This window comes from Eptesicus fuscus, chromosome 5, assembly GCF_027574615.1.
Source record: "Eptesicus fuscus isolate TK198812 chromosome 5, DD_ASM_mEF_20220401, whole genome shotgun sequence".
Taxonomy (NCBI): Eukaryota; Metazoa; Chordata; class Mammalia; order Chiroptera; family Vespertilionidae; genus Eptesicus; species Eptesicus fuscus.
The window spans coordinates 62,383,175-62,406,325 of NC_072477.1; the positions used below are offsets into that span (position 1 = coordinate 62,383,175).

Here is a 23,151-nt window from a genome sequence, read left to right on the forward strand (position 1 = left end):
AACCTAGACTTACTAACTCCTTTCACCCTATTATCACATTTGGAGGCCTCCTTATTGTTAGGCTGGTAAAATATTACCTCATATTCACATAAGTCTAGGTCCACACCAAGTCTGCATGTACAGTCTCTTCTCTTGGCCTCTCAACAACCCTGTGTGCTAGGGACAATAAATGCAATTGTTCTCCCTTCCAGGATAAGAAGATTGCCACTCAAGAAGATACATAGTAGTCTATAACAAAGTCAAGATTACCCTAGCCAGATAGAGCATCAGCCCAGGGAATGAAGGATCCGGGGTTCGATTCGGGTCAAGGGGACTGCCTCAGTTGCAGGCTTGATCTATGGGTGGAGAAGGCAACCAATAGATGTGAGATCTCACATCGATGTTTCTCTGTCTCTGCCTCTCCCTTCCCCTCTCTCTAAAAATCAATGGGAAAATATCCTCAGGTGAGGATTAACAACAAGAAAAACAGTCAAGATTAGAATCCAGTTCTCCCTATTCTCTCTGCACCGATCTTTCCACCATGCCATCCTGGTTGGTGCTTTCCATTAATTAAATTTGGAAAACAAGTTTGAGACACCAGAATTAAAAGGACAGCTCATTGAAAGTAAATAACCATATCCCTAGACGATCTGGATCAGTGAATAGAGCGTTGGTCCCTGGGGTTCAATGCCGGGCAAGGGCACATACTTTAGTCGCAGGCTCCTCCGGGCCCTGGTCCGGGTTCCTGCAGGGTGCAACCAAAACATGGTTGACGTTTCTCTCTGTCTTTCCCTCTGTCTTCCACTCTCTCTAAAAAAAATAAATTAAAATTTTTTTTTAAATGGAAAAACATCCTTGGGTGAGGGTTAACAAAAAATAAATAAGTGAATAATTACTTTGTAGGTAGAAAAATGAAATACTCAAATCTCTCTGACCCCTCTCCTGCTAGGAACTTAAACGTTAAACTGAGTTCTCTAGTTGTGCACAAATCCACAGCAATTTAGACTTTGCACTGCTAGGGAACTACTTTCCTAACAATTGTATCTTTGTAAAATTGAATAAAAAATGTAAACACATGAAATGGAAGGGAAGAAACTTTCTGTACGCCTCCCTTCTGGCCACATTTGTCTCTATTTTCATGATGGAGTTTCTCAAGCCAGGGGCACAGGGCCAAAGACTATTTGGAAGGGCAACTATTCCAAAGACCTAACAAGCGCAGTCCCCGCAGGAGCGGAACCACCTGAACCCCAGCCTGAGTACGCTCCAGTCTCATTCCCGGTGTTGCCCTAAGCAGCCACCTACACTCGAGGTGGTTTCATTCATAGTAATATGAGGTCCGTGCACACAGAAGAATTTAAACGTGTGACTGTACTCACGCTTTGCATACTTAAATCCATCAATGTAAACTTAAAACAATAGATGTATGTGTTGAGTTTACTTCGTTTGAAGTCACGTGCTTCTCCCCTTCCCTGTGACACTCGTGGGCCTCCTTCGGGGGGGACCCAGGCTGGGCTTCTCTGAGCGCAGCACACGTCAGTCGGAGGACTGCCTGGCTAAAAAAAGGCAGGCTCCGGGCACTTGACTCTGCGCCCCGGGATAGTCCCTAACCATTCCGAATTCGGGGCGGCCAGGCCACCTGTTCCCGGCAGCCAATGGGCGCGAGGGCGGGCGGGGGGGGGGGGGGGGGCGCGGGGCGTGGCGAGGTTACAAAAGGCGGCGGGCCGCGCGCCCAGACACCCCGCTGCGGGAGCGCTCTCGGGGACAGCGGACGGACGGAGGGACGCGGCCCAGCGCAGGGACCATTCGGCTCGCGGACCAGGCAGGAGCAGCGCGATGCTGCGGGTGCGGTGTCTGCGCGGCGGGAGCCGCGGCGCCGAGGCGGTTCACTACATCGGGTCTCGGGTGCGTGCGCCGTCCGCCTCGCTTTGCCCCAGCTAGCATTGCAGACCTAGTCCTTTCTGGTCCCTCTAAGGAAGCTCGGCTTCAGGAATCTTTGCTGGCTGCCGGGAGCTTGGCGGTGTCCCCGGCCTGGGGACACACCCCGAGGGTACACTGGGTCTCTGCGCGCGTCTCTGGCCGCGGTGGCCATCAGCGCAGGGGATGCCGCCCTCTTCAGCCGCATCTCTCTCGCTCCACGGAGCTTGTGGCCCGGAGGGGATGGGGGTGATAAGACACCTTTTAGTAAAAAGGTGTTGTTATTGGGGTTTAGTGCCTTCTGTGGGCATAGAGTTGGGCATTAGTGTGGGGTGGACGGGAGAAGAGGCAGAGTGGGGATTTAGGACGGAGAGGGAGCGGGCAGACCCACTCTAAGTGTAACATGGAGTCCTGAGTCGCGAGGAGAAGTTGGAGCGAGTTTGGTCTGTACCCAGAGTTTCTGCCCGGTCCCGCCTTCCACTTCCCTGGTGTGTGAGCGCGCGCTTCCAGACCCTCCCCAGCTCCTAAAACCGGGACTATCCAGGCAGTTTGGCTATCCCCCGCCCCCAACCCAACCCCGGCAACTGGTTCTAGAACAGCTGTCACTCCCATTGCTTTGGTCCCCACCCCTATCTTCCCCTCCTTGCTAAGGGTTTAACCGAGCGGGATAGAGATTTGGGGACTTGAGGTTTGCCCGGTGGTGAAGGACTCTCCCTGCTCTTGATTTTTAAAGGCCCTGCATTTTCAAAAGGCTTTTTTCAAGTGCTTAGATCTCCTTTCTAGCTGTTTAAATTTGTGCCTGCGTGAATCCTTATCTTGGCCATGGACCATCTGTAAAATGGAGTAGGTGGCACTTGGTTATCCTCAAAATTGAAGTGCCTAAGAATGTGAAATGTGTATCAGCAATGAAAAAATTTTGGTTTGAAACTGATTATTTTGAAAGATAAAGCCCTCTACATATTTTAACTTTGGGGAAAAAAACATCTAATATTGGTAATCTTTGATACTGAAGGGGAAAGGCGACTCCCTCCCACAGCTGGTCTTGGCAGGGAGACTCGGAGCAGCTTTCAGTGGTTTTCTGGGAAGAAGGTGACCCATCATCTGCAGGCCAGCTGCTTAGTTTAATTAAAGCTCGATTGCAGAAAACCATTCTGAGATATAAATGGGGCCTATGATCGTTGGGGACAACATCTTCTGAGGTGTTTTAAAGAGTTACGCCAATTAACGCAATAGATAAGAAAATAATGTAAAAATAAATGGGAAGGTAAAACTCACCTGTAACCACTGCCTACCTATAAACTAACATCTTGGTTTACACTCTCTCAGAGGATTTTAAATGTCTCACTATGTTACCCTGGGTTTTCATCCCACTTCTACTTCCCCTCACCCCAAGTACTGTACCTGGAACAATAATTACTTCTTTGTTCTTGGAAGGTTGGAAGAACCTTAACGGGATGGGTGCAGCGAACTTTCCAGAGCACCCAGGCAGCTACGGCTTCCTCCAGGAATTCCTGTGCAGCTGAGGACAAAGCCACTGATCCTCTGCCCAAGGACTGCCCCGTTTCTTCTTACAACGAATGGGACCCCTTGGAGGAAGTGATAGTGGGCAGAGCGGAAAACGCCTGTGTCCCACCATTCACCGTGGAGGTGAAGGTAAAGCAAGGGTGTTCACATGTCTGAAGTGGGGTCACTCCTCACCCTCTGGAGTCTGGCTTCTGCTCCCGCACTCCTCTCTAACTGCTTTCACTTTACTTACTCCAGAGTCCCAAATCCAGGGTTGAGTTTGAGTTCTCTTAATTGGCATCTCTGCAGTATTTGACACTATTTACAGAGAATCCTGTGGATTCTGAGAGATTCCTTTCCGGAGATGTTAGTTCTTTAACTGTTCCTCACATCTTCTTTCACTGGCTATAGTGTTGGGGCTGGCCCTCCTCTCTTAGCTGTTCTCACAGCTTCAGATCCTACCTCCACTCTAGCCCAAATTTCTCTCCTGAACTCTGTCCAGATCAGCATGTTCAACTAACTGCTTACTGGATGTTGCCACTGGACCTCAAACATGGTACATCTTGAATTCAACTGCCAGTCACTCTGCTAAACTGGACCCTTCTTCACTTTTTCCTTTCAGTTTTTGGCATTCCTATTTACTCAAGCGAAAACACCAAAGAATCATCTTTGATTCCTATTTCAGTCACATCCTCCACATTCATTCTCCAAGATCTAACAAGCCTTTTGTCAAAGTGAACTTTGCCTCCAACCCTCTGCTGCTGCCTTTGGTCAGGTTGTCATCTACTGCCTGGACTATTGCAGTTAACTCCTTACTGGTCTCCCCTATTCACTCTTCTCTCCCAACCACCTTCCAGCTTCTATCAGAGTGATTTTTTAAAAACCAAAATTCAATCATGTTACTCATCCTGCTTTTACTTATCACTGCCGTATTTTCTACCTCTTTGCTTAGGATGAAGTCCTCGTGGTATTCAAAATCCTTCACAATTTGGCTCTTGTCTGCATTTCCAGGACTCCCCATTTCACTCACTGACTCATCTTAGAGATGTGTTAGTATGGCAGGTTAGCAGATGTGCATTCCTACTGGATGGATCTCTCTCACTTGTAATATTCCACCCTGGTTTTCAACAGACTTTAAAAGATAACCATATAAGCAGCCAAACCAGACTACTCACTAATCCCCAAACAAGCCTCATGCCTTTTCTCACACCTAGGTCTCTTCCACCCTTCTTCCAGCACCCCTCTTACCATGACTAGCTCCAATGGCACCTGCCACAAAGCCTTACAGGATTTCCCTGTAACGAGTAATATCTCTCTTTTTAAAAATTCCTAGTGTTCTTCATCTGTACTATTCTATGGCCAGTGCCTCCATGGTTTGGTGTTCAGGTTGTATACTGCATAAGAGTCCCATAGCTGAGCGAATGCCATCAATATTGTAGACACAGCCTACGCTTCCATTAATCATGGGTTACAAATATATCGTCAATGTACTTAAATTCTTCCTGAATGTTGACATTTGTAATTGTAATTTGGATTGAGGAAATAAGTTCTTTTACATCCTTGTCATCATCATCAGAAATGTTGCCTACATTGTACCAGGGCTCCAGAGGTATGAGCAGAAAATAACTTAGCATTTGGAGAGATACTATGTTGTTCATATAGAAACGAAGACTAATACTAAGTATCTTATGCCAACCAACTGAGAAGGCAGTTGAACTGAAGTTACAGGAGAGCTAAGGAAAAAGCAATGACCAGGTGCAGAATAGTTGGAAAGTCTTCTAGAAGAAAATGATTCTTGAGTTAGACTTTGAAGACAGAGTAAGAAAAAGCAACAACTTCTAATTGTTCTAAAACTTATCTTTGGTTCTGATTTTGAAGAACCGATTAATTTCTATGTCATCCACATGTTTTAATTTGTTTTTTTATCCTCACCTGAGGACAGTTAATAACTGATTTTTAGATAGAAGGGAAGGGAGGGAGGGAGAGAGAAGCATCCATGTGACGGAGAAATATTGATTGGTTGCCTCTGGCATGTGCCCGGACCTGGGCCAGGGGATTGAACCAGAAACCAAGGCATGTGCCCTGACCAGGAATTGAACCCTTGGCCTTTCCATGTACAGAACGATGCTCCTACCAACTGAGCCACACCAGCCAGGGCCACATGTTTTAAAAGGCATGATCTTTTAAAAATCCTTTCTTGCAAAGCAAAGATGTCCCATTCCCTAATCATTTTAATTAGGTGAAGTTAAATTTCAATTTCAGGCAATAGTTTATCCTTCTACTTGTCTTTAAAATTGTTGACTTTCATACTATGTGATATTATGTAATCAGAATTCTCAGACATTATTTTTAGTTTTATGTTCCTTGACTTATAACTTCGGACTTTGTAATTTCATGGGATTGTGGGAAGTGAACCAGGCTGAAATCAGGAGACTGGGATTGAATTAGGTATTTGATAAAGCTTGATATCTAGTCTCAGTTAGTCAGCAGTTTTACCTTGTGCAAGATTCCACAAATTTCTGGGCCTCTGTAAAATCAAGGTATTAAAAAGTTTGCTATCTACCTAACACAAATATGAAGGTAAAAGGTTACATGTTAAGTATTTTAAAGGACAAAACCATAACTCATTGTAGTTGTGTGGATCCAGTTTGTTAATTACATTATGAAAGTACATTGGAGGTATAATAGTTGTAGATATTAGTAGCATTAGCAGTATTGATTTCATTTATTTGTCTGGATATTTCTGCTTTATGCCACATACTAAAAACTAGGTATGTGGGAGCAGAAAGCAAATCTAAGACATGCATGACCCCTGGGGGCAAGGCCTTACCATCTTCTAGTTGGAGGAAAATGACACCGATATATTAATCAGTTGTGGGAACAATGAAAGATAAAACAATGTAGGAAATTATATGCAATTACAGCATAAAATACGTGGGAAGATTTAAGTGCTAGCTAAACTTTACGTTGTCAGGAAACACAATTTTTAAAACCTATATGGCTTTTTAATTCTGCAAAATATAATTAATACTTTCCATCAAATATGTGCTTTTTGTTTTGCTTTTTAATGAAGCCTTTGATAAAGGACCTTTTATGAAGTATAAAATCTATAAAAGTTAATGTAATATGTTTATAGCTGGATAAGTAAGAAATTTCTTTTGAGGTTTCCTAGCTTTCCAAAGACTGTATTTAAAATTGATTTGGCAACCCCTGCTGAAAGATTTTAGGCTCTGAAAAACTACAAAGTTTCTAGGAATACAGCCAACTCTACAACATTATTAAAAACAGTGTTTTGGTGTATGTTTTTTATCTTGCAGACACTTGGTAAATGATTGATAACTCATTTAGCAGGGTTATAAAGGAAGTGTAAATGGTTTCCAACTGTTTCCTGGAAAATATAATGTACCCTGATCATTTGGACTTTGTCCAACTTTAGCCAGTGTATGAGCTACACAAGTCACACTTGTTCAAATAACTTTTTTCTCCCGGGGAAGTTTACTTTATATTTATCTAGGCAAGCTTTGCTCTGCACAAATAGTCACATAGGCTACTTTGGAATGTGCCTGGCAAGACGACATGGCTGTGCACCTGCCATGACCCAGTGTTAAATTTTCAAAGGCTTCTTGTGCCGAAGTGGATTATAAGAGATGTGCCTGGCATGAGAAGGATGAAGTGGTGAATGGATGGAGTACCAGAATGTGTCTGAGAGGAATATAAAGAGTCGTTATTATCCTCTCCTTCTGGTTGCTGCTGCAGGACTTCCTAGGCGTAGACAACAGTGGAGTGCTTTTGTTTTGTTTTTTAAAAGAGTGGATTGATCTTAAAAAATACATGGATACATGGAACAGACTGGCGGGTGCCAGAAAGGAGAGGGTGAGGGTAACTGGATAAAGAAAGTGAAAGGATTAGCTAAAGAACATATATGCATACCCCATGAACAGGGACACTAGTGTGGTGAAGACCAAAGGAGGGGGATGAGGGAATAGGTGAAGGTGGGCTATGGCGGGGGGGTTGGGGGGGAATGAGGGGCATCTGCAATAATGTTAACATTAAAAAATTTTAATGAGCCGAAACCGGTTTGGCTCAGTGGATAGAGCGTCGGCCTGCGGACTGAAGGGTCCCAGGTTCGATTCCGATCAAGGGCATGTACCTTGGTTGCAGGCACATCCCCAGTAGGGGGTGTGCAGGAGGCAGCTGATGGATGTTTCTAACTCTCTATCCCTCTCCCTTCCTCTCTGTAAAAAATCAATAAAATATATTTTTTAAAAAACATTTTTAATGAAAAAAAGTACTCAAATGTTTAATACTGATAACATTTTTCTGGGGCTAGATATTAAGTCTATTGTTTGCCTATACATCTTCAAAAGTAATGCAATTAATACTTTAGACAGGGGTAGGTAAACTATTCTATGTAGCACCAGATAATAAATATTTCAGCCTCTGCAGACCATAGGTCTCTGTTGCGCAAGTACCCACTTTCAACTCTGCCATTGTAATGCACAACAACCATAGACAATATGTAAAGGAATGTGTGTATGTTCCCATAAAACTTTATGTGCAAAAACAGGCAGAGGGCAGATTTAACCCATGGACTTTAGTTTGCCAATTCCTGTTTTAAAGCTTACTGACATTCTTCATTTTTGCTAAAGACCTGTTAGTTAGATTCCTAATCCTTCTCCAGCAGGTTCAGCTCCAGCCTAACTGGTGTGAACCTAGATACTGAACTAAGAAGAGGCAGGTCTGCTTCCATATGTTTGATATTTGTTAGGCTGAGGTAAAAATGGGAGTAAAGCCAAAAATCTGGAAAAGACACTGTCATTGACATTAAAGAGTTAGACATTTAGACAAACTATATTTCATTACTCAGTTTTCCCTTCTTAAAAGCACTTACCACTATCTGAAATTGTCTGATCTGTGATGGAAACCTTCTTATCTGACATGATCAGTACTGGTAATTGGTCACTTATTCAATGATATATGGACATATATTTTAAATACTGGCTTTAAACATTTTATAAAACTAAAATATATAAATGTACATTGCTTTGCCAACCTTTTGGTGAAGGTCACAGGCTTTTTCTTATCATTTGGATCTTCTTCTTTTTTTAAAAAAAATATATTTTATTGATTTTTTTACAGAGAGGAAGAGAGAGGGACAGAGAGCTAGAAACATCGATGAGAGAGAAACATCGACCAGCTGCCTCCTGCACACCCCCCACTGGGGATGTGCCCGCAACCAAGGCACATGCCCTTGACCGGAATCGAACCTGGGACCCTTGAGTCCGAAGGCTGACACTCTATCCACTGAGCCAAACCGGCCCCGGCTCATTTGGATCTTCTGATTGGAATTCTGCTTCATCTATTTTGATAGGTTACATCCACATGCATCACCTATATTTCTCAATATATTTCTTTAAATTAACTGAGAACTTAGCCACATTTGCACATAATGAAACATGCAAAACAATCTCAATGAAGAATACTCTAGATTTTTATACTTTTGAAAATATTTTACTATTATATCTACCCTAATTTAACAGTAATTTTTTAGCAAATTGATTGGGCCTTTTTAAAAGCATTCAACTGTTTTCCATTCAGTTGTCTTTTAAACATCAAGGGGATTTAGACTTCTTCATTCAACAAATATTGAGTGTCTTCCCAGAGAAGCACTGTGTCCATGCTGGGTCCAACACTGGACGAGATGTGGTCTTAAGTCTCAGTTCTGTTAAGCTTAAGTCTATGGTTCACCACCTATAAATCTATCATGAGTCGTATTTTTCTTCTGTATTTCACTTACTTTCTTCTGCTTCTAGGCCAACACATATGAAAAGTACTGGCCATTTTACCAAAAGCATGGAGGCCATTATTTTCCCAAAGATCATTTGAAAAAGGCTGTTGCTGAAATTGAAGAAATGTGCAATATTTTAAAAATGGAAGGAGTGACAGTGAGGAGGCCTGACCCCATTGACTGGTCCTTAAAGTATAAAACTCCTGATTTTGAGTCTACGGGTAAGTGATGTTAGATCCCTAAATTGCTAGGGTCTTAATTTTTAATTTCTTTCTTAATGTGTAAGGAGAAAACTCTGGTAATTTCTCAGAGATTCCTTAGTTTTAATAATTTTTCAAAACTGTAAGGATTACTTAGGAACAGTTTGGTTCTTTTTGATATGATTAAGATGTATACATTCAAAACTTCATTGTAAATCTGGGATCTCCTTGAAAGAATCCTTTCTCAACTTTATGATAATTTTCTTACATAAGAAGAGTGGATTCTATTTAATTTTCCTCAAGAACCAAAGTTAAGAGAGGAACAGAAACACCCCCCCTTTTTTTAATTGACACCGCTACAAGATTGTTCTTGTGCCTGAATTCAGTCTAATTCATAGTTCTAGAAGCTATCCTGTCCCAACTTTTATCTTATCATACTGATATTCCCTGAAGAACTCTGTTTCTGTGTAGCAAGAAAAAAGCTTTCAAAAAATGGAAACTTGGGGTTCAAGACCTCTTTGAACAAGAACCTTACTGCTTCACTTTTTTCTTGTCTCTCTCTCTCTCTCTCTCTCTCTCTCTCTCTTTTGGTTTGGCTTCAGGATCCTCCACAGAATTCATGTTAACAATCTAGTATCATTCCATATTTTTTTCATTTGCACATAATTATATACATTCACACATAATTTCTGTAATTTTTTTTTTTTTTTACCGAAAAATGGGATCATATTATATAGACTTCTCTGTCTTGGCAATTAGCATTACTAAGGCTATTGTGGAACTTTTGGTCTGATAGGTTTATATGGTGCGATGCCTCGGGACATCTTGATGGTTGTGGGCAATGAGATTATTGAGGCTCCCATGGCATGGCGAGCTCGATTCTTTGAGTACCGTGCATACCGATCAATTATCAAAGACTACTTCCACCGTGGTGCCAAGTGGACAACAGCTCCTAAGCCCACAATGGCTGATGAGCTTTATGACCAGGTAAGTCCCAAATTATAGGTGCGCTTATTAGTAACTTTTCTAAATGATCCACAGTGAGATGGAGATTCTGATACCTTATATTTGTTATGCATTTTATGATGAAAATAAAAGTAAATGATATTGTGATAATAATAGTTGTAATGGCTAATACTTATTTGGTGCTTACTATGTGTCAGGTCTTGATTAAGTACTTTATTTACATCCTCAGTCCTGTTTATACTTCCAACCACCCCATGAGGAAATAGTATCATTCTATTACAGGGAGCAGCAAAATTTGCCTGAAGGCACACAAAATTTGCCTGAGTTATTGGTGGAAATAGAAAAGTCACTAAACTCCATTCTGTTCTAGAAAAAGAATTTGGTCTATAGGCCAAATTCACAGTAAAAGGGAGTATATGTCCCTTATTAGATAATGTACTATTTGATCATTTATAGAAAGACTAAAAAAAAAAAAAATTCTTCCAGGGGTTTAAAGACAAAAATAAATAATAAATTCATTCCACCACACCCAATCAAATTTGGCAGGGAAACATGACATCTCATTTTATGGCAGGAGGTAGGCACAGGACCAAATTCCTTTTCTAAAAGAAGAGAATGACTTCATCCTGTTGAGAGTCAATATTGTAGGTAGCTACATAAACCAATTATGGGTCACGGAATATTTTCAGAAACATTACTGCCTCTGTACCACTTGCTTCTAAGTATCAGAAAAATGCTATCCTGCCATTTTTGTTGTTAGTTATTATTTTTTTGTTTGGTTAGCATGAGCCTGCATCTTACATGTTTTAGGGTAGTAGTACGTTGGGAAATGATGATAATAAATGAATTTTCTTAATAAAGAATGTCCTACAAATAGTTTTCTCATGAACCAATGCATTGTGTGTGTTCATTCTTGTTCCAATTAGGATTACCCCATTCATTCTGTAGAAGACAGACACAAGTTGGCTGCTCAGGGAAAATTTGTGACAACTGAATTTGAGCCATGCTTTGATGCTGCTGACTTTATTCGAGCTGGAAGAGATATTTTTGCACAGAGAAGCCAGGTTGATAAAGGATGCCTCTGAAATTTCACACATTTTGTTATTATATTTCCAAATTCAAATATTTCCATCCAATTTTAATTTTCTGATTTATGTCTTCCTTTTGTTTTCAGGTTACAAACTACCTGGGCATTGAATGGATGCGTAGGCATCTTGCTCCAGACTACAAAGTGCATATCATCTCCTTTAAAGATCCTAATCCAATGCATATTGATGCCACCTTCAATATCATTGGACCTGGTCTTGTGCTTTCCAACCCGGACCGACCATGTCACCAGGTAAGGAAGTTGTTAGGACTCTGGAAAAGTAATAGAGTCTAGCAATTGAAGTCATTGCCACTTTTATTTTAAGCACTTCCATGATTCCTAATAGTTTTAAATGACAAATTCAGCAATGTTCAACATTATTATAATTGAAATTAGATTGCTTGTTATATTTACTACAAGATGTCCAACACTCAGACATATACAGTGTAGTGTCATCAGACTTTGGCTGTGCTGTGAGAGCCTCAAGTTTGTGCATATATGTATTTTTTTAAACAAAGCAGTATTACAGTAGCTCCCTTTCATCCACGGGGATACATTCCAAGACCCCCTGTGGATGCCTAAAACCATGGATAGTACTGAACCATATATATATACACACACACACACACACACACACACACACATACACACATATACACACACACACACACACATACATACATATATATATACACACACATATATATACACATATATATATACACACACACACATATATATATATGTGTGTATATATATATATATATACATATATATATATATATATATATATATACACATATATGTATATATATATATATATACACACTAGAGGCCCGGTGCACGAAATTCATGCACGGAGGGGGGTTGTCCCTCAGCCCAGCCTGTACCCTCTCCAATATGGGACCCCTCGAGGGATGTCCGACTGCCCGTTTAGGCCCGATCCCGGTGGGCAGTCGGATCCCTAAACAGGCAGTCAGACATCCCTCTCACAATCCAGGACTGCTGGCTCCCAACTGCTTGCCTGCCTGCCTTCCTGATTGCCCCTAACCGCTTCTGCCTGCCAGCCTGATCACCCCCTAACCACTCTGCTGCCAGCCTGTTTGCCCCCAACTTCCCTCCTCTACCGGCCTGGTCACCCCTAACTGTCCTCTCCTGCAGGGTTGATCACCTCCAACTGCCCTCCCTTGCAGGCTTGGTCCCTCTCAACTGCCCTCCCTTGCAGGCCGGGTGCCTCCCAACTGCCCTCTCCTGCTGGCCATCTTGTGTCCACATGGGGGCAGGATCTTTGACCACATGGGGGCAGCTATATTGTGTGTTGGAGTGATGGTCAATCTGCATATTACTCTTTTATAAGATAGGATAGAGCCTGGTACAGGGGTGGGGCCAGCTGGTTTGCCCTGAAGGGTGTCCTGGATCAGGTGGGGGTTCCCTTGGGATGTGGGGTGGCTTGAGTGAGGGGCCCGTGGTGGTTTGCAGGCCGGCCACGCCCCCTGGCAACCCAAGCGGTATCTGGAATTTATTTTCCTTCTACAATTGAAACTTTGTAGTCTGGAGCAGAGCCAAGCCTGGGGCTCCCTCCGAGGCCGGCAGCCATTTGTGTTGGGGTTATAATTGAAACTTTGTTGCCTTAAGCGGGTGGGCCCGGTCAGGGTGTTCGGAAAGCTTTCTTCCCTTGTTGCCGGTGGCAACCCTGGCCTGCTCTCTCATGCTCCATTCTGCTGCCATTTGTTTGAATTTGTTTACCTTCTATAATTGAAACTTTGTAGCTTGAGTGGAGGCTTAGGCCTGGCAAGGGCAGGCAGAAAGCTTGGCTTCCTCTGTTACCTAGGAAACCTTGCTCTCTGTACCTGTAGCCATCTTGGTTTGGGTTAATTTGCATATTCGCTCTGATTGGATGGTGGGTGTGGCTTGTGGGTGTGCTGGAGGTGTGGTCAATTTGCATATTTGTCTATTATTAGGTAGGATATACTATATTTTTCCCTATACATACATACCTAGAGTAGTTTAATTTATATAATAGGCACAGTAAGAAATTAACAATAATAACTAATAATAAAATAGAACAATTATAACAATATGTGAATGTGGTCTCTTTCTCTCTCTCTTTCAAAATACCTGGAATTTTCCCTTTAATATTTTCAGACCATGGTTGACCTCAGGTAACTGAAACCCCAGAGAGCAAAACCATGGGTAAAGGGGGGCTACTATATATCACACGGTTCCAATTGCAGCTGCATTGCAAACAAGATGATCCCTGCATATCTGGGGCAGTGCCACTGCCCCTGGGCAGTGGGTATCTTCCCTCTCTAGTGGGTCAGGCCTCCTTCAGTCAGCCCCACCCAGAGGGAGGAGCAGAGCTGCTGCACTGCAGCTGATCTGTCCCCATCACTTGAGCCTCCTACTTCCGCCTGCTGCCCGCTACTTCCAATTGGGTGGTAAGTGATTTTGTTATTTGCTAGGCTTTAGTACATGTTTTTAAAATCACTATTTTACCATGTCACTCTTTATTTTTATCCCATAAATTCAGACAAAATGACCAATATTAGTTATTCATTTCAATATAATTCATTGCTATACTACTAGTAAGTGGGTAAGTGAACATAGGGACAGCTGAGTTATAATAACTGGGTCACTAGGATAATTAGGGTTCTTAAGGAGTACAACCCTAACATTTGTATTTATACCACGGTCATAGATACAAAGTGATGGACTACGAAGTGGATGGACTATGGGATTGGCCGTCACATTTTTTTTTCTTATAACTAAATAGAAAATATTTCCATTTTCTTTCAAGAGAATTTCTCAAAAAGTGTCTTTGGTAGTTTAAAATTTCTGAACCTGAGAAGCACAAGAATATTTTTTAAAGCTTTAACATTTCTGCTATTTTTAAACTTTAGTCTGGGGATTTTATGTACAATTTAAATTAGGATTCAGAGAAAATCATCCGAAGTCTTGAAAATTTAATTTCTTTATATTGACAATTGAGAAGACAGCTTCTCAAAAATAATTATTAATCACAAGGGCTACCAGAGACTAAGAATGATAAGAATAGTATATATAGATGAAAGCCTCTTTGGTTTGTTTTGGTCTTGCAGATTGATCTTTTCAAGAAAGCAGGATGGACCATAGTTACTCCTCCAATACCAGTCATTCCAGATGGTATGTTTCCTTTTATGTACTCACAGCCTAAAATGATTACTTCAGTGACCAAGAATCTTTCACCTATAGAGAGCAGCCCAAATTTTTAGAAATTCAGAGGAAACATTTCCCCAGTAAGGAGTGAACTGGCGCTTAGAACTACAGAGACTAAAAGAAAGCTACACTTGTGTTTACCCTCTCTTTCCACAGAAAATGAAAGTGAGAAGATGGGAAAAATCAGTATAAAATAACATCTCATAAAGCAAGAAATGACTTCATAAATAAAACAAAGTGAAATCCACATGTGTAATTAGTATAAGTTGCTTTATAACATTTATAAATTGCCTTAAGATAAAAATTTTAGAGGGAAAGTGAACTTTGAAAATTGAACTGTCACTTTAATATTCTTCACTTTCAAATCCTTGCTTTAAATAAAAATGATTCCAGACACAATATTAAAAGTTGTTGCTATTTTTAGATCACCCACTCTGGATGTCATCCAAATGGCTTTCCATGAATGTCTTAATGCTAGATGAAAAACGTGTTATGGTGGATGCCAATGAAGTCCCAATTCAAAAGATGTTTGAAAAGCTGGGTATGTACAATATATAAAGCATGTTGTCATATATGAAAACCTGAAGAAATGACAAGCTAGGTTTGATGTATGCTTTATCTAATTTCTTTTCTGTTCCTTTTAGAGGCATCAAGTTATTATTTTATAGATGGACAGTATTTTTGTTTTCAACAACATAACCTCAAAAGGTTGGAAATGCATCCCAGGCTCCTCAGTCTCTCCCCTGGCAATAAGTGTACCCACCTTCTATGACTTACCTAACCTCCTGGGGCCCACATGTGGAGAACTACCCCTTTGTAGTTGAGCATATACATTATTCAGCCCTTCCCTAAACAAGAAATTGTTGAGGGTCCTTTAAAATAATTTAATGTCATTACATGTTATAAATGACATAAGGGTACTTACACATAAGTGACTTATATGTCTGATAAGCACAGTGAACAAAGTAATGAAATGCAATAGAGGATGTCAATAAATCATTTTTGAACTAAAAAGCAGAACTGATTTTTATTTAGGAAGGAATTTGCTTATCCTAATATTCAAAATTTGGACCAGGTATTCTAATACTATGGAGGAAAGTGTTGAAAGAAGGGATTTTCATATAGCTGTTATATAGAGTACAGAAGTATGTGTGTTGATCACTGTTAACATACTTGATGTATCCTGGGTGTTAAATAAAGCCAGGTAGTCCACTTGTTGTAATTGAATCGTTTTGATTTATTTCAGGTGTACTACCCTGAAAAAATTTTTGACCCTTTAACACATCTCTCCTTAATATTATCTATAATAATAAAAGTGTAATGTGCTAATTACACCAGACGTCCTTCAGGATGAAGCCGGGGCTGTGAGGGAGGCCCAGGTCCTGGGTGTCTGAGGGAAGCTGGTGCCGGCAGCTGGGGGAAGGAAGGCTTACTCTTGCACAAATTTTGTGCATCAGGTCTCTAGTATCGGTATAAAAGGATTTGCCTGTCAGAGTCAGATTGAGCCCAATCTAATGATTTAACCCCTAATGCTATGCCACTCTCCCCCCCCCCCTCGCCCCGCCCCGGTTTTCATTAAGTAACCAAATTGCTTGGGTTCAGTTTCTTTATCCATTAAGACTTTATTATTTCTCAACTTAAAATATAATCAAGTACCAAAGATCTGATTTACCATTTTTTTTGGTAATAAAGTCTTTTTAGACACAGGGAACTTGTTAAACAAACCTTTTCAAGTAACTGAATTCTCTCCAATTCAGGATTAATATGGATCTAGCAATCTGAATAAGTTAGATACATCTATCAGGAAACATATGCTTGTATTTGAAAGCTCACCCCTTATCCCAAGCCTACTCCTTACCTCCGTCCTACCCTTACTCTTACTCTTCAAAGCCCTGCTCAGTATCACTTTCTCAGGTAAGTTTTTCTGATGGTTCCTCCAGCCTTCCCCTCCCTGACCATACCAGTGGAACCTTTAGTGACTCTGTAGCTTATTTTTTCCCCTCAAAATAATGGGTTCTTGAGGGAGGAAAACAGATTTTTTTTTTTAAACCCCATTATGCCAACCACAACAGATTCTTCCTAAATACCACTGGTTGATTGGGCACATCATGGCCTTGTCAATACAAATAGTGCCAGATTAAACTAATTAATTGTCTCAGTACCTTTGGTACCGGTATGACCATACAACCGGATATTAAAATATGAGTTCTGTTTCAATGTTTCCTTAAAGTGGCCTGGTAAAAAAGTCAATCATAAATCATATCAGATAACTTTGCTTGTATGTAAGTAAAGTCAACTTTTCAGATTGAGTAAACTATACTTTTCCTACTTAGTTGACCTGGTAAAATTAGAAACAGTCTGACAAAATAGTTAAAGCATAATTCTAAAGGCCTTGAAATGTTAGTGCTGGATTGTTTTTGAACATTTGACAGACATATCTGCTCATCCTACCTATTGTCTTGTGAATAGTCAGTGGCACAAAATAGACTTCAGAGTCTCTGCTGACTTTTTGGTTGCGTGTTTTATGTAAGCAGTGGAACAGATCAGATGAAATATAATTGGTGAAAATAAAATTGAAAGACTCTCCTGGGTTGTGGTAGACTTAAGGATCAGAACTGTAGGATTCCTGCCCATCTTTAGGCTTACTTCCTATAGGAGAATCTTCATGTGAATCCATCTAACTGGCCACGTCTCTCTCGTTCAATGCAGGTATCGGTACCATTAAGGTTAACATTCGTAATGCCAATTCCCTGGGAGGAGGCTTCCACTGCTGGACCTGCGATGTCCGGCGCCGAGGCACCCTACAGTCCTACTTTGACTGACCACACTTGATGGAGCTTGTGGCGTAGGGACAAGGTTCATTTTCCTGCTTTAAGAAGTGCATGAACTGTAGTGCTTTAAACAATCATATCCTTAAGAGGGTCTTAAGCCTTCATTTTCTTTGTTACAAGGAAAATAACTTGTGCTCTGTCTTACTCTCTGCTCCTAAATTTATTTGCTATTTGGCTTCAAGCATATAGTAAGTTGGCCACTAATATTTAACCATCTACCTCTGTTTTTAATTTTCTTTCCAAAAGGCAGCTTGAACTGTTAGTCCTAATCTTCACTTTTTTTTTTTTTTACTTTTTGCTACACTTGTGAATGATTGTATCACTTCTTTTTTCTTAATGAAAGATTTAGAATATTCACAAATCTTAAGTAGAGCCAGATAATTGTCTCTTTTTCTAATGCGTTTTGGTAATTTTTAATTTTTTTGTTAAAAAAATAACCTAGACTATACAAACATTTAAGTGAATTTTCCATGAATGTTTTTTAATATTCTCAACAGTGGTGATGTTTGCTACTAAAAACCTTTCCATACAACTTACCTCATTTCAGGTGATTTATTTTAATCTCTTTTTCTTCTCTGACTATAATTTTATAGAAATATTTAGTGCAATAGGATATAACTATCAGTTCCCATCTCTAAATTTTGATATTCAGTATCGAATGGATATATTACACCTTTTGGTAATCTAACATTTGTTTACAGATGTGCAGATTATTTAAAGTGCAGACTTTAAAGACATTAAAAACTAACAGAGGTAAAACCTACATGTGATGTGAAGTAATTTTAATGTTGAATACTGTACGTGTATTTTTATTCTAATAAAGTTTTGTGTTACAGAAAATGGATTTTATTAGAGTTTGGTATCAATTTAATTATTTTGAGCAAATTACAGGATGCAACTCTTGGGACAGAATACTAATGCTCTGATATAATCAATATATTCGTCGCTAGTAGATAAAAATTTAAACCTAATTCTTGTATTCAGAAATGTTTAGCAGAGTCCAACTTTGTTTATTAATTAATTTACTCATTCAAAAGTATCTGAATGTCTTCTGAATATAAGGGACTCATCCTAGGCCCCAGAAAAGAAAAAAAGAGTTTCTGTTCAAGATGCTAAATGTTTTGACTCATGAAAAATCTGGGGGGTTGGAGATAGGTTTCAACCATGCCCTTGCCAACACTTTTGCTCCTGTGTATCCTGGTATCTTTTTCATCCACCACGGAAACATCTAGCAGTCCTACACCTAGACTGACTCCTGTTTTAAAAAAATCTATACAATCGTGTGGACTGGGGCACACTCGGAGTATACATTCCCAGGCCAAAATACTACTTGATCATGCTATTACACACCACTCCACATTCTCCTCAGTGTCTATTCCACACCTTCACTCTGTTCTCTTACTTGATCATATTCATTTTTTCACAGAGAAAATGGCAGCCATCATGTGTCAGTTCCCTCAGCTTTTCTGTTCCAATCCCGTACAAATTTATTTACATTTGCATTCTCTGGTTAAAGTTCTTTTTCTCCTTGCCTTTACTATCTAAATTTCTAAAGCGTACTTCTCAATCCTCTACAAAGAGACACTTCTCTCACTGAGGCAGAAAAAGAGACAAATGTACCAACCAGGTCTAATCCATACAACTTTGATTCTAATCTCTCTTTCAGCTACATCAGTTATCATATTTTCTACAACTCCAGCGTGTGTGTGTGTGTGTGTGTGTGTGTGTGTGTGTGTGTTTCCTCAGAAAATAATCAAGCTCAAAATAATATTCAAACAAAAACTATGGCAACTTCATTTTCCTTTAGAGCTAAGCTTCCAGAATACAACTACTATCTCCACTATTTCACCTTTTATTTATTCCTCAATCTCCTGCTATCTGATTTCTACCTTATCATGCAAAGTACTAATGATATCTTTGACCTGACCTCTCAAGTGTCATTTCCAGTGGATACTATTAATACCACTCTCTTCCATCTCCTTTGTTTGTTGTTAATCCTTGCCCAAGGATATGTTCCCATTGATTTTTAGAGAAAGAGGAAGAGAGTGAGAGAGGAAGCGAAACAGAAACATCAATGTGAGAGAGAAACCTGATTCCTTGCCTCCCATACCTGCCCTGACAGTGATCAAACCCGAAATCTGAGCATGTGCCCTGAATGGGAATCGAACCTGAAACCTTTTGGTGTACAGGATGATGCTCCAACCAACTGAGCCACCTGGCCAGGGCTCTCCCATCTCTTTTTATTGATATTCAAGTTCCTTCTCTGAATTATCTTCTTCCTCCTAAGAGGTGGGCGTCCTTGAACCTTCTCTCTTCTCTTAGATCCTGGGTGGTCTCATCTGTGCATATGTCTTCCCCATCCACATATCTACTAATAACTCCCATGGGCCATGTGGGGGGAGGCGCTATGCCTAGACTTATAGTCTTGCCCTATCTTAAGCTCGAGGTCCTGTTCCCAACTGTCTGTGATTGGGAAGGCCTGGCCTAGAGCAGGTCTGCCTCAGGCCAGCCTGTAGGAAAGGTTTTGCAACAAGAGTCCAGATGGGTTTGAGGGTACGTTTATTAATCCTGGGGACAGTGAAATGAAGGAAGAAATTAGAGTAGAAGAAACAACAGGGGAGAGAGAGCCTAGGCGGTGCTCTGCTTTGGCTCTCTGGAAATGTTATAGGAAAGCAGTGAGCCAAGCAGGGCTGCTGTTAGCTCACTGGGAAGTCAGAGAAAAGGGGGCCTTGGAGACAGGATCGGGAGGTGAACCTGGGTGGAGCTGCCACTGCCCATCGCTCCCTGGCTGCAAGTCCTGTGGGGACTGTTAGAATGTAGGAAGAATAAAAAGTTCATGCTCGGGAAGGGGCATAGGCATACTCTAGACTGAGACCGCTTTGAGTCTTTGTCCTGAGGGCTTTTTACTTATTTTTCTTTGTGTAGGCAAGAATCTTAGGGGAGGGTTCAGGAGAATATTCATCAGCTTTCCCAATGCATTTTTAATATGCTGGTGTATTAAAATGAGTGTATAGGGGAGTTTTGGATTATTCTTGGGTCTTTTACTTTTACCTTAGGTCTGTCTGGCTTTAATGAGGTTTTTGTTATTTTTTCCCCAACTTCATCTGTCCTTGGGTTTGGCTGGCACAAATGGCGTTAATTGGGTCTTTGTTCTCTATTTTCCCCGGACAGGGTGATGTAAACTATGTATTTTCTGGTTAGGGAGGAGGGTATAAAACATTTGCTCTCCAGTGTCCTCGGTTAGGGAAGATAAGGTCTTGCAATTTACAAGCTGGCTGCAAGCAGCCCAAACTTTTTGGTCTTGTTTAAGTTTCTTGTCTCAGTTTCCCTTTTCCACCTACCCTGGAATTTTCCTAGTTTCTTATTGTCCTGTTACATGTAGACATTATCTGGATGTGCAAAGGCATTGCAGGCTCAACACAATATCACAATTGACTCTTCACCAAGATATCCTGGACTCTTCTCTCTTCCTCATCTCATCGTGTCCCTTCCGTTGGCCTTTTGCATTGCTATTAAACAAGATAAAATTTTCAACAAAGAGAGCTCAACTTAGTAATTAGTAAATTCCCTATTTTTAGATCTTGTGATACTGCTCTTGTATATGCTCTTTTGTCAAGGTTGTGGAGGAAAACAGAAGCAGCCCAGTCTCCACTACAGCTGCTATCAGCTTTCTAGCTACCATCTACCGCTCCTGCAACCAGTGGCTTCTCTGTGATCTGCAGAAGGCCCACCAACTGTTCCCAGGTGTCCAGATAACATGCTAACAATTTCAGGCTAACACTCTTCCTAGGGAACACCAAGCCTCTTTGTAACTCCCTGTCTAGAGGAAACAGTTATGCATATTAAGATGGACCATTGTCATAAAAAATAAACTTAATTTTAAATAAAAATACCTAATATTGACATTGTAGAGCAAGCCTAGTTCCTAGTAAAAAGCGAAGTATTCCTTTTAGGAATAGCCTTTAAAAATAAAGGTCATGGGTCTGACATGATAGTATGTTAACTTGTAACTACATACAAATACTACCCAATAGTTCAGGAGAATGCAAAAAGAAACCATCTCAGATTTTTTTTGGTCAACTCTTCGGATGCATACATTCTTTTCAGAAATTAGAATAATGTAAAAAACAAACTCAGATTCCCGTCACTTAGTTCACTAACTTAGTTTATTGCAGGAAAAGGACACGATACACCAACAATGTGAGAAGGTATGCATCACAGCTAGAGGCTGCCTCACAGCAAAGTCCCAACAGTCCAGCCAAAGCTCCATATTGTTACCCTTTCAGCTCATGCAGTTGCCCCAAATTTCATAGTCTGTGCAAGACCCTAGATTTTTTTGGAGTTAATCAATCATCCTCAATCAGTCAGTCATATGATTTATGGTCATAGTAAGGTCACTTTAAGCTTGACTCAGTTTCTAAGATAATCAGTATAGTCTATTAGAACATTGTTCTTTGTACTAGATCTAGGTCCCACCTGACCAGATTGTGACATGGGAGAGTTACAATAATCTTCGAGATGATACAGTAAATAAGTATTATAGACTATAACATATGAATGCAAATTGTTGTTGCCTCTCCCTGATGACAAGAACAACACATTTTCAGTGGGATTTTGTGGTGTGAACTGGCTCACTTCTCATTATCTGTCTCTGTAGGTAGTAGGTCTCTGTTTCCTGTACTTCGATAATCGAGATCAGGCATCACTCCATCAGCTGCATGTCTTCCAAAAATTTGTGGACAGCTCTTATTTTCTCTTCACTTAGTCCTTGTAGGTTTTTACCTTGTTATTCTGCTACTATCACTTTAGGGCAGTTTCAGGGGAAAGTGAAGATAAATGTTTATGTTTAATTCACTTCAGTCTCTAGTTGTGTGGAAGTCTTTAGACAGTTAATTCTAAATAGCATGGTAAAGGAGGAAATTGAGAGAGTGCACCCAAAATCACTATGGGATTTTAGAGGAAGTTGGGGAACGCACATCTTTGTCTATTCAAACTCTCAGGATGTAAAAATCCCAAAGTAGATATAGAAATACCAAAGCTCGGAGCAGACCTGGGAGCACACAATTTAGGAGAACCAAAACCCTCAGTAATCCAGATAGATAAAACTTTAATGCAGTTAAAACTAATGAAAAATCCATGATGAACAAAATATCAAACTTTAAAATAAAGACAGGATCAGTAGTACTGACGTCCCTTTTGCCTCAATGGGGCTGTGCATACCCCAGCTGCACACCAGAAATTAAGGTGAAGTGAAAGTAACCAGCCCTCGCACTGTCTGCAGCCCAGATTCAAATAATCTGGCTTGTACAGAAAAATCTCTGGCCTGGAATTGGATTAAGATGGGACCTGCTTGTTGGCACTACTTTGTGCCTGAAAAAGGCAATCAAAATTTATACTTTGAAGAAAGAGAACATCCATCTAGGCTTCAAATGGTTTGTAAAAATAGAGTGTTCTATACAAAGTACCCACACAATCTGATTGACAGATGCAGGATGAGAAAAGACCCCTTCAGCAAAACAACGTTCAACAGAAACATATCCACAGGGACTCCAGATATCAGCTTATCAGACACAGACTATAAAGTGCCATCCCACAAAGAAACCTGATACCCCATTAGCAGTCACTCCCCATTTCTCTTTCAGGCCCTCAGCCTACACATTCATCTATTTGCTGTCTCAATAGATTTGT

General features: G+C 40.5%; 2 protein-coding genes across 2 annotated transcripts in view; one reads left to right on the forward strand and one right to left on the reverse strand.

The window, feature by feature from the left end:
- LOC103287392 (gem-associated protein 8-like) overlaps nt 1-23,151 on the reverse strand; it is a 55,759-nt gene that overhangs the window by 15,921 nt on the left and 16,687 nt on the right. The window lies entirely within an intron of this gene.
- GATM (glycine amidinotransferase) lies at nt 1,710-18,307 on the forward strand. Its single transcript, XM_008143096.3, has 9 exons — nt 1,710-1,881; nt 3,328-3,546; nt 9,210-9,405; nt 10,181-10,371; nt 11,277-11,414; nt 11,525-11,689; nt 14,536-14,599; nt 15,057-15,173; nt 17,342-18,307. The coding sequence occupies exons 1-9, from the start codon at nt 1,813-1,815 to the stop codon at nt 17,452-17,454; spliced, it is 1,272 nt and encodes a 423-aa protein (XP_008141318.1). The 5' UTR covers nt 1,710-1,812; the 3' UTR covers nt 17,455-18,307.

Excerpts from the sequence above, each read along its gene's own strand:
- GATM (XM_008143096.3), top strand. The coding sequence starts at position 1,813 with ATGCTGCGGGTGCGGTGTCTGCGCGGCGGGAGCCGCGGCGCCGAGGCG. Across the intron at positions 1,882-3,327 it reads TTCACTACATCGGGTCTCGG|GTTGGAAGAACCTTAACGGG; the intron begins GTGCGTGCGCCG and ends TGTTCTTGGAAG. Across the intron at positions 11,415-11,524 it reads TTTTTGCACAGAGAAGCCAG|GTTACAAACTACCTGGGCAT; the intron begins GTTGATAAAGGA and ends TTTTGTTTTCAG.